Consider the following 18,322-nt stretch of genomic DNA (forward strand, 5'->3'; position numbering starts at 1 on the left):
CAATGGAAGTACAGAGGTGGGAGCAAACCTATTTGATTGGAAGATTCAGGATGTCTTGACCAAGGAAGGAGCCTTTCAGCTGCCCTGGAAGAAGTGGCATTCTGAGAGCTGGAGAAGGGAATTCCAAACTGAGGGAGCAGATGAGCCAGCCCTCCTTAGTAGGGAGGTGCACCCCTAAGCAAAGGGACGGTGGGTCTGGGCAGATCAGACCGAAGCTGATTCTGAAAGGCAGTTGAAGCCTGATGGTGTCCATGTTTAAGTGTCCAGTTTAATTGGTTTGGACTTTTCAATACTGTCTCTGGGGAAATAGCTTATGTATTCTTTCTGTTCTTTTCCACTATCCTATTCGCCATTTAGGGATGTGAGCCTCTTACCCTTATCAGAGAGAGAACTTAAACAGTTTAACATTTTGTTAATGGTTTATTTTCCACCTCAAACTATGTTTGCCATCTAGTGATTAGTCCATGCCATTACAACAACCATTCCAAACCCCTGGTTTCTCAGCACCAGTTAAGCCTTCAGACTTCCGTTGGCTATCACTTCTATCTGAACTTCACTTACCACATGTCCTGCCACATACATTGGCATTTAGAGAAACGAAATCTGACCCCTCAGAGAGGAGTGATAATATTCACATGAAAGAAAATGCAGTTGCTTAGGAGAAATGAATGTTAGAAATTATTATGAAAAGTTTAAGTAGGATCTGATTTGAAAGTTAGGCAGTAGCAGACCTTTGTGTGACTATAGACACTGAGATATGCGGCTGAAACTCCAACCACAATGGGTTCCACAGTCATTCCCGGGCTTTCTCTTCTTCGCGTGTCCCTTCCAAATCGAGACAAAGACTTTTAACAACTTTGCCTCCAAATGGGAGATACCTGTTTGAACATACTTCTCCAAATTTCTGACTTTCTGACTGTAGATCAAAGTAAGGAGCCGCACATTCTTCTATTTTTAACTTCTATCATTGAGTAACTAAGACTACCCAACAGCATTTCTTTTAAAAGCTGTCGTTAATCAGTTGGGAGAGTGGGCCAAAAAAAAAAAAAAATACTGTGTTATATATTCAGGGGATTTAAAATCATCAATCACCCAGAATTCTTGAAGGACCCAGGGAAACATTTAGCCTCTAAACCAGAGCGTTCAGAGCTGAGTTAGTTTCTAAACAATGATGACTTCTGCATCGTTGGAAATTAGTCTAGTAGGTCCAGTATGTCTTTTTGCTCTAGAGATCTAAGCTATGGGAAATCATTTACTCAACAGCTATTAACTGAATGCCTATTTGCCAGTCCCTGAGCTAGAATATAACTATAGATATAACATGTTATACACAAAATTATTCTGAAAGTCTTTTTGAAAATTTTGTTATAGCCTCTCTCTGCCCCCCCCCCCCCCCGCCCCCCGCCCCTTCCATGGGATCCAAGCAAGGCTTTCTTGCAGTGAATTTTGAACTAGGAGAATTATGCCGTGGGTACAATTCCCACTTTACTGCCAAGGTCACTTATTTTTCAGTTTGTTATGAACTGTTAGCCTGGAAAATAGCTTCTGGCCTCCAATCCAAAAGCAGCCCTGAAGCCCTGAGATGGGATAGAATGCACTGTAGGAAGCCATCGGCTCAGTCTCTAAAGCCATGTGAGAGGCTTGGCTGGCACTTTAAACTGTTCCTGTGTGTATCTTGTTGTTGTTGTTGAATCTGTCTGCCTCTGGTTTTTGCAGGGAAGGCCGGAGATACCGGGTGTATGTGGTGATACCGCTTCTGCCAGGGTTTGAAGGAGACATTAAAACCGGCGGAGGAAACGCTCTCCAGGCGATAATGCACTTCAACTTCAGGTGCCAGAATCCTAGTGTGGTCTGTTTTCAGCTTTCAATCAGCCATGCCCATAAGCTGGTGAAAGGAATGGAAATGTTTGTCCACATCTATTCAGTGGGGTGTTGGACAAATGAACACTTTTCTTTTTTGACTCTGAATCTTGGCCTGTTTACTAGTTGGTAAAATTCAAGTAGAACCTAAAATCATGAAGGGTAGGCCTATGACACATGGCAAGTATAAAAAAACTAAAATATTAGTCTCTTTTATATTTGTTGCCTAGTATATATGTACATATACTATTTATAATATATATATAAAATATATAGTATACATATTGTAAATATAAAATAATGTATAATAAATATTACATATAAATATAATGTAAAATATAAAATATATGGAGTTATTGTCTTCATTTATAATATACATATTTATATATACTAAAGAACTAAAATATTAGTCTCCTTTATATTCACAAATATTTTATATGTATATATATTTATGTATAATAAATGTACATATAGAGACAAGGACTTTATATATTATATAAAATATATGTATAAAAATATATATACCTATTGATTTTTAAATTATTGTTAAAGCTACCAAATAGTTACTGAATTTTCTATATTCTTTGCAGTTATATAGAAAAAATGCTTAAAATGCTATGATTTGTGCAAATTTGTTTATGATTTTCTAGGTAGTAAATCCTTCAACAAGGTTGTAATAATAGTCTCTGCTAGAAGCATGAAGGTTCTTTCCTAGCTCCTGAAATTTTAATTCTTTTTCTCTACCACTTCTTAGCTAAAATTATAGGGAAAGTGGTTAAGTTCTATTCTTGATATTCTAAAAAGCAGTGAATAGGCACTGCTCAAAAAGGCACTTGAGCCCTGGCTGGTTTGGCTCAGTGGATGGAGTGTTGGCTGCGGACTGAAGGGTCCTGGGTTTGATTCCGGTCGAGGGCGCATGCCTGGGTTGTAGGCTCAATCCCCAGTGGAGGACATGCAAGAGGCAGCCAATCAATGATTCTCTCTCATCATTGATGTTTCTATCTCTCTCTCCCTCTCCCTTTCTCTCTAAAACCAATATATATATATTTTTTAAAGGCACTTGAGGCTTCAGCCTTGGCCAGTGGAGCATCATGAAGAGGGTTGAGGGGGACTAGCTGGTAGACAGGTGGGGAGAGGCGGTTTCTCTCTGGGTCACGTAGCTGGGAAAGAGAATAGGAGTGAAGAGGCAGGTGGACAGCTTGGGCATGGCTCCAGGTCCCAGCTATAAGCTCTGTAACCTGAGATACAAAAGAATCCTACTCAAGATCCCACTTTTAATAACACAAAGCAAAGAACAGAATCTGGGTATTTTCTTTTAATAGCCCTTGTTTTCCAAAGCGCCTGTAGTCGACCACTTTTATAATCAAACCTTTTTTAGAGGACAAAGGAGACCTCACAGAACCCCCAGTATATAGAGCAAAAAAGGGTTTGGAGCCTTCATCAAATTAGGGGTGGGGGGTTGCCAAAACCGGTTTGGCTCAGTGGATAGAGCGTCGGCCTGCGGACTGAAAGGTTCCGGGTTTGATTCCGGTCAAGGGCATGTGCCTTGGTTGGGGGCACATCCCCAGTAGGAGATGTGCAGGAGGCAGCTGATTGATGTTTCTCTCTCATCGATGTTTCTAACTCTCTATCTCTCTCCCTTCCTCTCTGTAAAAAATCAATAAAATATATTTTTTTAAAAATTAGGGGTGGGGGCTTAGATGCCTTGCTACTGGTTCCCCCTTCCTAGTGGAACTCCCTGTAGGATCTGAGAGTCTTCTGTGCACATTTTGAGTGCCCATTGTGGTGGAAATATATATATATTTTTTAATCTTCTTATTTTATTCAGACTTTTCAAGCTTCTGTCTGTCTGCTGGGGTTTCAAGTAAAGATTTTTTTTTGTTTGTCTCTTCTTGAGGAATTTTGCCTGGTTACAGTATGAGAGAACTTTAACTGCGGTTTGGTCTATACACTCAGATTGAAGATTTGCCCATTTCTACTATTATCTGATTTATAACATGACAAACAAAGCTTTTCAAGTATTTAAGGCCCTGACATAATGTTTAATCAGCTATTAACCACCCTATTTGCCATTCTAATGTTATTTTTGGAATATTGTCAATTGTAATTATTTTTTATGATTATTTTCTTGGGTTTGAACCAGCTGAATAAAATAACATGCTTGGCTTTTGTTCAGCAACTAAAACTATAACCTTTTATTATGCAAAACATCTCTATTTGCTGGCATAATCTTTAATAATATCAGCATTTCCCAGGCATAACTGTATTTTTAATTACTTTCATAAAGCAAGCAGATGGAGCATAGGATTTTTTGTTTTGTCAGTCTTTACAATTCATAGACTGTTATCAGAGTCTTGAGAAACAAAATCATTAATAGTCAGTTATTTGAGACTATATTTTTCACTTTTAAGAGGTTTGCCAACTTTACAGAGAGCACAAGTATAATGGTTTCTTTAATTATAAAATTATTCTGCTAAAATTTTGTCCTTTTTACCTCTGAAAGCAATGTGATTGTGTAAGTATTCTTATCTATTGAGGCATTCTAAATTTATCTTCACTGTCAACAAATTTTCTAAAAAGGAAAATTCATTCATAATCCATCTTTTAAAAATAACATCTTTCTGAAATAAATTTTTAAATTTTTCCTTTTACCCACCTCAAAACAACTGCCTTGTTCCATCAGTCGCATTACAAAAGTGGTAGTTATTGTTTTCATGTTTTAGATTTTTAAAAAAATCTATATAGCATCTTTTCTCAAAAGCACTTGTTCTGTTTTTACCTGGATTAGGACTAAATCCTGCAAATTAGGATTAGTTCCTTTGCAACCTCCATAATGATTTCCTTTCTTTACATATTTTTAGGACCATGTGCAGAGGAGAAAATTCCATCCTTGGACAGTTAAAAGTAGAGCGTAAGTAACTGCTTTTATTTTCCTCATGGCTGTTTTGGCAACGTACCAATAATCATTAGTATTTTCATAGTGTGATTGTAGAACTCTATTTACAAAAGGTATCCCATGCAATACTTAACAGATATCAATTTATTCTCATTAAATTGTCCAAACCAATGACTTGAGATGCATAAGTAATAAAGATGAGAATATTTTATAATGTATTTTATTATTCATATTTATTTGTAATAACTGTTTTGATAATAAGTGGGATTTGTAAAGCACTTCACAAGATCTTGTGTATATCTTCTCCTATGATCCTTCACCCCAGTCCTAGGTAGTAAGCAGGACAGATGTCATCCCTGCATTAAAGATGAGGATATAAATGCTACAAGGTTAACAGGTATTCATGTGGCCTCCTATAAATGTAGAAATTCCAGGCTCTAAATTTTTGAGGACATTATACTGGAGGTAAATAAGAAAAAAAACACAGTAATACCTTTCACTTATTTTAATCCTTCATATTTTCAAAGGCAATTTCTCAGATAACTTCTTAAATAATCCTTCTACGTAGTTGTTAACTACAATATATTGTAACCAAGGGTTTACTTGTCTATATCTCTGTGAACTGACTCTAACTTCAGCACACAATAGGTGCTCAATAATGTTATATGCCCTATACCAGCCGTGGGCAAACTACGGCCCATGGGCCGGATCCGGCCTGTTTGAAATGAATAAAACTAAAAAAAAAAAAAAAAGACCATACCCTTTTATGTAATGATGTTTACTTTGAATTTATATTAGTTCACACAAACACTCCATCCATGCTTTTGTTCCGGCCCTCCGGTCCAGTTTAAGAACCCATTGTGGCCCTCAAGTCAAAAAGTTTGCCCACCCCTGCCTATACAATAGAAAGTTTCAAAAGTTTCAACAAGAAATAAACTGGAGTCCGAACTCAAATTGTCTGACCTTCAGTTCAAATTGAGTCTAGATTGTGAAAAGTTGAAGGTTCACATTAAAAAGACTAGATTTTATCTAGAAGGAGATAAAACGAGGTTAATGGAAGCCTCTGGTTCCTGGAGTGAACTCACCTAAGTGGTGTTTGTATGAAGATTCACTTACTCTTGGTAAGCAAAGTAGAGAGAGACATGGCAGTTGAGAGATAATGACACATTGGTAATGGATAGAAGGTTATGTATGAATAAGACTGTGAAGGAAGACTTGAGGGGATATAGGAGCAGAGAGTAAGGGAAGTATCAGATCATCTAAGAGCTTCAATCCAACTGACCAGGAGAATGGAGCTGCCACAGGGAGGTCTGAAAAAGACAGGAGGGGCCATCACAATAATGTGATGCCAAGTGGCATGACTTTCAGATATGCTAATAAACTCAAATTTTTGAAGATTGTATGTACTAGATAATGTATCAGAATGTGGGGAGAAAATATTAGTCCTTTCATGTATGCATATTTTTCTCTTAAAGAATTAGGACATCACTAGGAATGGCATAGTAAGGATTTCCAAAAACTCACTCCTGCATAAAAATAACAAAAACACTACAAAAAAATAGTTAAAGCCATCTTTTTCAGATCTCTGGAAATTAACCAAAGGCATGTGACAATCTGAAGAGTGTTTATTCCAGAAAGATAGCAGAATCTTAATAAATGCAGCAAGATTTGTAGCATTTTGATTTTCCATGTATCCATCCCCCTCTCCTCATTTCCACACTGGCCATGAAAGCCAACTTATCACTATGAAACCTAGCAGCCTAGCCAACACTGGAAGGAGCCGAATGGGTTTGAAGCTCCTGAATTCTGACAATTCTGAGAATGGTCATAATTTGACCTGTCTGACAGTTTGAAAGTCATTAAAACAACTAGTTTAACTATGTTCAAAGAACTAAAGGAAATGATATGTAAAGAACTAAAGGAAGTATAAAAGCAAAATCTTCTCAATTAGAGACTATGGAAAAGGAGAATTTTTAAATTAAAATGTTTCCATAAAAGTCTTTTAGAAAAAGAAGTAATCACATACAGGGTGGAGCAAAAGTAATAATACAAGACTAAACTCTGCATTTCATGTGCTCACAACTATAAACCTACTTTTTCCCATCCCTGTATAAATGTTGAAGTTGAAAAGTATAATAACCAAAATAAAATGCACATTAGAGGGGCTCAGTAGTAGATCAGAGCAAGCAGAAGAATCAACAAACTTGATGATAGGTTCATTGAGAGTATTCAGTCTGATGGGACAGAAAAGAAAAATAATGGAGAAAAATGTATAGAGCCTTAGGGACCTGTAAAACATCACGAAGCACACCAGCATAATGGGAGTCCCAGAAGGAGAAGAAAGAGAAAAACTGCAGATAGAATATTTAAAGAAATAACAACTGAAAACTTCCCCAAAAACATGAATCTACACATCCAAGAAGCTCAACAAAATCTAAGTAAGGAAAGCTTTTTTAGGGAGAATCGAAGATGGCAGCATAGGTAAACACCGGAGACTGCCGCCGTGGACAACCACTTCAAAAATACAACTAAAAGTCGGAGTGGACATCAACCAGAACCACGGGAAGGCTGGCTGAGGAGAGTCTCTTCAACTAGAAGCAAAAACAACAGCATTCCGACGCTCAGCGGAGGCGCAGTGTGGAAAATTTAAAGGTACAGCGGTGCGGTGGTGAGGGTGCGCGCACAAAGCGGGCTGGCGGCTGAGGGCGCGATTGTCGTTTTCAATCAGGAGCGAGTCTCAGACTCTGGGCTACAGATCCGGGCGAGTCTCTAGGGACCCAGACTCAAACGGGAGAACCGGGACTGTCTGGCTACGGCCCCTCCGAGGTTTGCAGCGATTGCTGGGACAGAGAGGCAGAGCCCCTGGGGACGGACTGAGAGCGGCCATAGCTGCTCCCTCCCCCCCGCCCTGTTGCGCCCGCCCCGCCCAGGCCCTGCGCACAGCCATTTGCCGATTGCCTCAGGCAAGGGCTGGACTAGCGCCTCCCCTGAGGACTGAAGTTTTCCCACAGCTGATTTCCACCGCCAGTCGGCCTGGTGGTCAAATCCCTCTATTGTTAACTACAACAATTAAGGCTTGGCTAGAACAAGACTGCGCACAGAGACCACAAGGGGGTGCACCAAGAAAGCATAAAAGATGCGGAGACAAAAAAACATGACAGAAATGGAGGATATGGAGCTAAGAATCGCAATTTTGAGGGCTTGCCATAAATTTGTGCAGAGCCTCACGAAAACTAATGAGACCCTCGATGCTACAATAAAGAAATTAGAAAGTAAGCATACACGGACTGAAATAAAGAATATTATACCCAATAGCAGACCAGAGGAGCACAAGAATCAAACCAAAGATTCGACAAAAAACACCCAATTGGAAAAGCAAAATGAAAAAAGAATCCAAAAGTGTGAAGATAGTGTAAGGAGCCTCTGGGACAGCTTTAAGCGGACTAATATCAGAGTCATTGGAGTGCCAGAAGATGAGAGACAGCAAGATATTGAAAACCTATTTCAAGAAATAATGGCAGAAAACTTCCCCCACCTGGAGAAAGAAATGGACTTACAGGTCCAAGAAGCGAAGAGAACCCCAAACAAAAGGAATCCAAAGAGGACCACACCAAGACACATCATCATTAAAATGCCAAGAGCAAAAGACAAAGAGAAAATCTTAAAAGCAGCAAGAGAAAGAGGCTCAATTACCTACAAGGGAATACTCATACGACTGTCAGCTGATTTCTCAACAGAAACTTTGCAGGCCAGAAGGGAATGGCAAGAAATATTCAAAGTGCTGAATACCAAGAACCTACAACCAAGATTACTTTATCCAGCAAAGCTATCATTCAGAATTGAAGGTCAGATAAAGAGCTTCACAGATAAGGAAAAGCTAAAGGAGTTCATCACCGCCAAACCAGTATTATATGAAATGCTGAAAGGTATCCTTTAAGAAGAGGAAGAAGAAGAAAAAGGTAAAGATACAAATTATGAACAACAAACATGCATCTATCAACAAGTGAATCTAAGAATCAAGTGAATAAATAACCTGATGTACAGAATGAACTGGTGACTATAATGAATCAGGGACATAGAAAGGGAATGGACTGACTATTCTTGGGGGAAAAGGGGTGTGGGAGATGCGGGAAGTGACTGGACAAAAATCATGCACCTATGGATGAACTCAGTGGGTGGGGAGTGAGGGTGGAGGGTGGGGTGGGAGCTGGAAGGAGGGGAGTTATGGGGGGAAAAAAGAGGAACAAATGTAATAATCTGAACAATAAAGATTTAAAAAAACAAAAAAAAACAAAATCTAAGTAAGATGACTTTAAAGAGATCTATACCAAAACAATCATAATCAAAATAGTGAAAGACAAAGATAAAAAGAGAATCTTGAAAGCAACAAAGGTGAAGCAAATAATAGTAAGATTAATAACCAATTTCTGATCAGAAACCATTCTGTCATTTTTTTATAATGTCCTTTATAACAAAAAATGTTTATTTTTGATGAAATGTATCAATTTTTATGGTTTTTGTTTTTGGTGTACAATCCAAGCAACCATTGCTGAGTCCATTATGGAAGAAAATGTTTGTAAATCATATATCTAGTAAGGAATTGGTATCCTGAATATATAAAGAACATTTAGAAGTCAACAATAAAAAGAATAATTCAATTTTAAAATGGGCTAAGGATCTAAGTAGACATTTCTCCAAAGAAGATATATGAATGGTCAATAATCACATGAAAAGATGCTCAACATCATTAGTCATTAGGGAAATTCAAATAAAAACCACAAGATACAACTTCATACCCACCAGAATGGCTATAATTTAAAAAATAAAAAAGTCATTGAAAGAACATGGAGATATTAGAACCCTCATATGGTACGTTACTGTTGGGAATTCAAAACTGTTCAATCTCTTTGGGAAGTAGTTTGATAATTCTTCAAAAATTAAAAAGAGAGTTACCATATAATCCAGCAATTCTGCCCCATAGTACATACCCTAGAGAGTGGAAAACATATGTCCACACAAAACTTGTATTTGAATGTTTATAGCATCATCTACACTAATAAAAGAGAAACATGGTAATTAGCGTACGACCGCTACCCTTTTCACTGGCTAATCAGTGAGTATATGCAAATTAACTGTCAGCCAAGATGGCGGCCGGCAGCCAGGCACTGAAGCGAGCATGAGGCTTGCTTGCTGCAGACTCCAACGTTCCCTGCCTCACTTGCCGGCCTCTCAACTGCAACTCTAAGCAACTATGTACTATGTTGCAAATAAGAAGATAAACAAAACCCCAGAAACCAGCGGACTGAAACCCAGCTGGACCGCAACATTGTATCCATGTTTTCAGCAGCAAGGCCTCAGAGCTAAAGCTGGCCCAGGATAAAAAAAAGAAAAGAAAAGAAAACAAGGAGCGGTTGGAAGCTTTAGTCACTCGCCAGCCGGAAAACAGCCCTCAGCCCCTCACCCAGGCTGGCCAGGCACCCCAGTGGGGACCCCCACCCTGATCCAGGACACTCTTCAGGGCAAACCAGCCGGCCCCCACCCATGCACCAGGCCTCTATTCTATATAGTAAAAGGGTAATAGGCCTCCCGGCACCTGGATCAGCGTGACAGGGGGCAGCGCCCAAACCCCCTGATCAGCCCTGCTCTGTGCCTGATAGGGGGGAGCTCCCCAATCCCCTGATTGCCCTGTGGCTCTGTGTTTGACAGGGTGCAGCACACCAACCCCCTGATCGGCCCTGCTCTGTGGGTGATAGAGGGTGGCGCCCCAGCCCCCCTCCACGGGCCCTGCTCTGTGTGTGACAGGGTATGGAGCCCCAACCCCCCTGATGGGCCCTGCTCTATGAGTGACGGGGGCAGCGCCCCAAACCCCTGATGGGCCCTGCTCTGTGAGTGACAGGGGGCAGCGCCCCAACCCCCTGATTGGCCCTACCCTGAGCGTGACTGAGGGTGGCATCGTGACCTCCCGATCCGCCCTACTCTGTGCATTACGGGGCGGCGCCCCAACTCCCCAATCGGCCCTGCTCTGAGCCTGACCAGGGGCTGCACCTAGGGATTGGGCATGCCCTCTGCCACCCGGGAGCAGGCCTAAGCTAGCAGGTCGTTATCTCCCAAGGGGTCCCAGACTACGAGAGGGCACAAGCTGGGCTGGGGGACCCCCCTCCCCCCGCCCCCCGAGTGCACAAATTTTTGTTCACCGGGCCTCTAGTTATTTATAATAGCCCAAAAGTGGAAGCAACATAATATCCATTAGTTGATGAATGTAAAAAGAAAATGTGTTTATCCATACAATGGAATATTATTTAGATATAAAAAGGAATATACAGATACATGCTACAAAATGCATGAACCTTGAAAATATTATGCTAAGTGAAAATAAACCAGACACAAAAGACCAAAGGCCACATATTTTATAATTCCATTGTTTATGAAAAATTTTAAGAGACAGGAAAGTAAATTAGTCATTTCTAAGGTCTGGGGAGAGAATGGAATGGAGAGTGACTCCTAATAAGTATGGTTTCTTTTGGGGGTAATAAAAATGTCTTAAGATTAGATGGTGGTGATAGTTGTATAGCATCTCAATATACTTTTAAAAACACTGATTTGTATACTTTAAAAGCTGCATTTTATGACTCATGATATTTTAAATGATTTGGAAGCTTTAAAATAATAAATTAAACTTTTAGTGTGTGTGTTCAGTGTTCAATAATTTTCCACTAATGGTCTGCTCAGTCTAAAAAACTTTAGAAATAATCTTTGACATAGACATGCACATCACCAATAATAAATACTTTCCAAAGTTGTATCTAATTCCATTCATGTCAGAGAAGATTTACCAGAGCATTATCCCTAAACTCAATTTTCTAGTGGCTCAAAATGAAGTTGATAGTGAATGAGTAAGTTTAAAAGATGCACTGATAAAACCAGGAAAACCATTCAGTGCTGACCATGGCTAGTAAAATGCAAAAGTGAGGCTATCCGCCAAAACCGGTTTGGCTCAGTGGATAGAGCATCGGCCTGCGGACTGAGGGGTCCGAGGTTCGATTTCAGTCAAGGGCATGTACCTGGGTTGCGGGCACATCCCCAGTAGGAGATGTGTAGGAGGTGGCTCATCGATGTTTCTCTCCCATCGATGTTTCTAACTCTCTATCTCTCTCCCTTCCTCTCTGTAAAAAATCAATAAAATATATTTTTTTAAAAAGTGAGGTTATCCTATTTAATAATAGACAAACATGGTAATTGACCATACCTTCGCTACGCCTCCCATTGGCTAATCAGCATGATATGCAAATTAACCACCAACAAAGATGGTGGCTAATTTGCATACTGCAGGCAGGGTGGGACAGCGCCATCCCGCCTGCCCTGCCACCATCTGGGCCTACCTGCAACCTACTCCAGTGGGCATCCGTGTGCAACCCGACCCGGGGCGGCGCCCCAACCCCCAGATCGGCCCTGCCATGTGTGCGACCCAGGGCAGCGCCCCAACCCTGGGATTGGCCCTGCCGTGTGCGCGACCTGGGGAGGTGGGGCAGGCACCGAGGGATTGGGCCTGCCATCTGCCACCCGGGGAGCGGGCCTAAGCCAGCAGGTGGTTATCTCCTGAGGAGTCCCAGACTGTGAGAGGGCACAAGTGGGGCTGAGGGACACCCCCCTCCATCCCTCCCCCACCAGTGCACAAATTTTTGTGCACCAGGCCTCTAGTAAGGGAATAAAAAATCAAAACAAGCTTGTTTAGTTTCTCAACCATAAAAATGGCCCAAGCTTATTATAAAGCATTCCCTTGGCTCTGGACCCTTTTCCTGCCTTTGCCTATTCAGGGGAAAAATTGGATTTTAACAGAAAAGTAATTTCAGTGTTAAGCCCTCTTATGAAAAGATTTCCAAGTACCCTGGGAACAAGTCAAAATCAGATATCTCAGTGGGGGGAATGTTCATACTCTAAACAGGGAACAACAGATTAATTACATAATGCCCCTTTTTGAGGTACAATGTTCTATTGTGGCTTTGTTTTTGTAAATGCGTAGTGGGCTTTAAATACATGAACCAGCTGATCTCTAATTGGATAGAGAACTATAGCTGTCTACTGTTTCTGTTCTTTAAAAATAACAAAACTGCCGCTGTGAATATGTTAAAATTCCTGAAAAGAAAACCAGCAGCTATTAGTGTGTAATTATCTAATACGCCAATCTCCAGGGATTTAGTGTTTAATTTAAAGCATTTCTTTATCATTTTTATACTTGTTGTGAATTGTGACATTTTAGCATTCAATTTAATATAATTCAACAAGGTCTGGAGTCATTCAATCAGGATTAGAAATGTACAGATACCAAGTGCTACAAGTTTTTAAGTAACAAAAGCCTGTCACAACTATTGAAGTCTTTTCATAGAATTCCCTTACAAACATCGAGAGCCTATTGTATTGACTTCCTCATCTTTCAAGGTGTATATGTACCAATGTTCATAACAGATATGTGCCAGGGGTCTGGATAAACCTTGAGATTCCCAAATACCTATTTAACTTGGAAACCTCCCTGATATGTTTTCATCTATTGCTTCTCAGTCATGCTTGCATACGTTCCTGTCACTCACATCTTCTTTAAAAGGCACATGTTTCCTCAGTATATCCTCACAGCACAGGTGAACACCGCCAACTTTGTATCTAGTTTTCTTCACAGAATGAAATACCAGCTGAAATAGTTTCTCAACTTGCTTTTTCTTGCTAGATGGGCGCCCCACTGCATATGTCAGGCCACACTTGAAATCACCCAAAATGTTCACTTTCTGAATGAGGAACCCTTATCTTTTAGGTCCTGTTACTGGTACTAACCGTTAGCGTTCTTCTTGAAGGCATTGTTCATAAGCAAGTTAAGTCTCTATCACTTCATAAGAATATTTCATAGTCAAGGATGTAGGCTGGACTGTGTGGGCTGTGAGGCTCTCCAGGGAATTGATGTGTTACTGATACTCTCCAGCCTCGCTTTGGGACGGCACTAATCCGTGCCTTCGAAAATTACAAATTATTAGGTCTTTAACCTTCAGGCTGCTAACAGCTAGTCAGTATCACTAATCTTTAAAAAAATATTTTAAAATAATTTTAGGCTTCCAGTTTCTAGAACTGCTATATATATTTTATTCTGATTTCCCAAATGGTAACATATTACCTTTTTGCTTCATCAATTCTCTCTTAATAGGTAGGTGAGTATTTTTTTCCTGGACCATGTAGGAATAAGTTGCAGCCATGATACCCATTTACTCCTAAATACATAAGTGTGTGTTTCTAAAAAAAACACATAAACAAACAAACAAACAAACAAAAAAAGCAGGACATTTTTAAAGCAGCTATAAGTCAATTATCAAAACCAATGAAATTAACATTGATGTCATACTATTATCTTACTGTAGGCATTATTGAAATTCTGCCAGCTGTCTTACCGATGTCCTTTACTGCAAAAGGGGAGTGGGGATGCTTTATTCTGACCCAGGATTCAATCAACAATCATGTGTTGCATTTGGTTGCCATGTATTTTTATTTTTCTTTAACCTGAAATAATCCCTCAATCTTTTTTTTTTCTTTTTGAAAGGTGGGAGACTTTTATGATCTTGATAGTTTGTTTTGTTTTTTTAATTTTATTTTGTTGTTTAAAGTATTACAAAGAGTAGTACATATGTCTCCGGATAGTTTTAAAGGATATAGACTAGTTAATTTGTAGAGTAGCCTCCAATGGGGGTATACTTATTGTTTCCTCATGATTAGATTCAGGTTATGTATTTTCAGCAGGGATATTGCAGATGTGATGTTGTTCCCCGCGGGCAGTACCAGGAGGAACACGATGTTGCTTTGCCCCATTACCAGTTGTATTAACTTTGACCACTGAGTGAAGGTGGTATCTGCCAGGTTTCTCCACATAAAATCACTGTATTTCCCTTTGTAACTAATAAGTATTTTGTGGGAAAATACTTTGAGACTATGTAGATATCCTGCTTTTCATCAGACATTCAATAATGTTTTTAGCATGCATTGAGTCTTTTCTGAATCAATTATTACTACTATGATTCAATTATTATTATTACTGATAGTTGCTAAATGCTAATTTCAAATTCCTTTATGTCTTCTATATTTATTACTTTTTTCTAAATTTCTTAGTTACAATTCTACTAAAATGAGAGCTTTCCCTTCTTTGACATTTATGTATTCATTCTTATATTTATATTGGTATGAATTTATGGATTCTTACTTTATTCAATGGATCATAATTTTTGATGATCAGATCACACATGTTTGGCCTTTAAGGGGCTTTTGACAGGTCACCTTCAGCCTTTGTTTTTGTTTTGTTTGTTTGTTTGTTTTTACTGGCACTCCTAGAACTAGTCCTGTAATCAGTCATTTCTCCAAGGAACCTGGGTTCTTTCAGTGGAAAATAGAATTTAGAAACTAAAATCTGGGTGCTAGATATGATCATTGCTACTGAGTTATCACTGCTTTAGGCCCTTTGTATTCTGTCAATCATCTATCATCTATCTACCTATGATCTATCAATGATCTATCTATCTATCTATCTATCTATCTATCTATCTATCTATCTATCTATCTATCATCTATCTGTCTATCTCCATATCTCCATACTGATACCTCCAATTCTAATCCCCTAGCAAAGGATTCCTTTCTTTTATAGTGAGAAGCTTGGCTCCCATTACCTACAGTATATGTACCCATTTCCTCAGCCCCAGAATGCACAGAGAATAGTTTCTGAATTGCTAGCCCATGCTAGTATGAGAAATACATCTACTCACTAGAATTTAATGTTTTGTTTATAGTTTTTTGTCTTTAGCCTAAGGATATACGTATACTCAAGAGTTAGTGTTCAAAATTTACTTGGATTATGTTATTAATTTGAAATACAGTTGGTTTGTTTGCTTTGGTTTGTATTCCATTTTAAGGTTTTGTTCTGTATCTTTACTTTTTTGAGTGTGTGCAATATACTTCAAACAGTCATAAATTTAAAAAAGCAAACTTAGATGTGTCACTTCCCTATACTTTCTTTTTCTTCTCCAACCACCTTTTTCATCCTATTGCCACCCACCCTTTATGGGAACCAATTTTTTCAATTCCTAGATTATTCTTGCTTTGTTTCTTTTTGCACAAATGGAGAGATACATGTATACTTTCTTATTCTCCCAATCTATTTCATAAGAATAACATACCTCATATTCTCTTATGTACTTTGCTTTTTCATTTAACAATATATCCTGAAAGTCACTCCATATTCATCGACATCTTCATGCTTTTAACCTTAGCACGGTCTTCCACAGTTAATGCAATCACCTTCCTATGTGTGGTCAGTTCGATTGTTTTCAGTGGTTTTTTATTACAATTATGCAATGAATAACCTTGTTGGAATTTAGGATAACTTTCTAGAGTGACATTTCTGGGTCAATCAGTAATTTTGTTAGATATTGCCAAATTTCCCTCCAAACAGTTTGTGCCCGTTTGCATTCTCACCACCAATGAATGAGAGAGCCTGCTGCAACAGTCTCACCAAGAGAATGTGTTATCCCACTTTTTCTTGCCAGTCATATGGGTAAGAAATGGTTTCTCAGTATAGTTTCAATTTTCATTTCTATTATTATGAGTGAGGGTGAATATCTTTTCCAATGTATATTTTCACATGTGTGAATTGTCTATTCACGTCTTTTTCCCATTTTTCTATCAAGGTTTTGATCTTTCTCCTTCAGTTATTAAGTTATTTTCATGTTAGGCTCTCCACTCTTCATTTGTGACATGCACTTTTTCCAACTTTGTCATTTTGTCCGTTGTTTTTGCTTGTGGTGTTTTGTATCATGAAAATGTAGTGTTTTGGTATTTTTTTAAATTGAGTCAGCGTTATCAATCTTATATTTTATTGCCTCTGGACAGTTACAGGCCTTCCCTATACTCAGGTTATACAGGAATTCACTCTGTTTTCTTCTTGTATGGAAATTTTGTTTTCAAAAACATCCAGATAGTTCCATATGCTTTCATTTCTATCTCTGATCAATTTGGAGTTTATTTTTGTGATTGGTGTGAGGTAAAAATATAATTATTATCTTTTTCAAATACAGATGCAATCATACTAGCACCCTTTATTTAAAAGTCCTAGTTCTTTATGTAAAAACTGGTCCTTTATTCGTGCACTGGCAGGGTCTCTCAGCCTGGCCTGCACCCTCTTGCAATCCAGAACCCCTCAGGGGATGTTGGAGAGCAGGTTTCGGCCAATCCCCGCAGGCTAGGCTGAGGGACCCCACCGGTGCACAAATCCGTGCACGGGGCCTCTAGTATGCATATAAGATCTTTATTTAATCTCTTCCCATCCTTCCCCTAACCCCCTTCCCTCTGAGACTCATCAGTCTGTTCCATGTTTTCATGCCTATGGTTTCTGCTCCTGTGTTGAGTGTCTGCCCCATGATGGTCAGTGCGCATCATAGCTACCAGTCAGAGGGTCAGACAGTCAGGCAGTCAAAGGGTTGCTTAGGCTTTTATATATATAGATCATTTCCTAGTCATTTGAGATGCAGCCTTTATGTACATATGCAAAATTCCCATATGTACTTGGATCTATTTCTGGACTTTCTATTCCATTCTCAGGTTCAGCTGTCTATTTATGGGCCAGTTCTGAACTGTGTTAATTATATAGACTTGGTAGATGTGTTAATATCGAATAGGATTACTGCTCTGTCATAGCTTTTCTTTTCTAGTTTTATTAATAACCATCCTTGAATGTTTATTTTTTCCATATAAACTATCTTATCAGGTTTTCTAGCTCCATAAAAATGTGTTGGTATCTCTACTGAAATTATACTAAATTTATAAATTAATTTAAAGAGAGTTAGCACTTTTTAAATATTGCATTGATTTATCCCAGAACAAGGGATGTCTTTTCATTTGTTCAAGAATAGACTATTATCTTTCAATAGTGTTTAAATTTTTTCTTCATAAAAATTTTTACATATTTATTGCTAAGTTTATCTTTAAGTGTTCTATCTCCTTTGTTGTGAGATTTTATCTATGATTATATCCTCTGACTGGTTATTATTTGTGTGTGTGGAGCTACATGTTAATTTATATTCTAGCATGCTTATTCTTTTATTGTTTGAGAGAGTTTTATCATTGATTCTCCAAGAATACAATTATATTATCTATAAATGGGAGGTGGTTTTACTTCTTATGTGATTTCTTTTGTCTAAATGTATTGGCTAATACCTCTAAGGTAATATATATACACATACACAGATGTACATATATATTATACATATATAATCCATGTTATATATTTTGAAGCATGTTAATAAAGTATTCGGTATTTCCTGTTTTTTTCATGGTTTTTCATTAATGAAAAAAGTGGGTGCTGAATTGTGTCAAAAATTTTTCAGCATCTCTTGAGATAATCATAGATTCTTCTCCCTAGATTGATCAATATTGTGTATTATACTAATGGGCTTCCTCATATTGAGCAGACTCACACCCCTAGAATGCATCTCCCACAGTCATCCTGTATTATTTTCTGAGTGTGTACACTAATCTTCAGTCTATAAA

At 38.7% G+C, this 18,322-nt stretch overlaps 1 protein-coding gene across 4 annotated transcripts in view; it reads left to right on the forward strand.

The window, feature by feature from the left end:
* Nucleotides 1-18,322, forward strand: part of PLD1 (phospholipase D1) — a 199,049-nt gene that overhangs the window by 158,958 nt on the left and 21,769 nt on the right. For all 4 annotated transcript variants that reach the window (XM_070406795.1, XM_070406794.1, XM_070406797.1 and 1 more), the window contains 2 exons: nt 1,717-1,830; nt 4,722-4,771. In XM_070406795.1, coding sequence (XP_070262896.1) covers nt 1,717-1,830; nt 4,722-4,771 — 164 coding nt within the window. The remainder of the gene's footprint in view (nt 1-1,716; nt 1,831-4,721; nt 4,772-18,322) is intronic.

The sequence above is a fragment of the Myotis yumanensis genome, unplaced genomic scaffold (genome assembly GCF_028538775.1).
Source record: "Myotis yumanensis isolate MYYU_CA2020_CCGP unplaced genomic scaffold, mMyoYum1.0.hap1 SCAF_2, whole genome shotgun sequence".
Classification (NCBI taxonomy): domain Eukaryota; kingdom Metazoa; phylum Chordata; class Mammalia; order Chiroptera; family Vespertilionidae; genus Myotis; species Myotis yumanensis.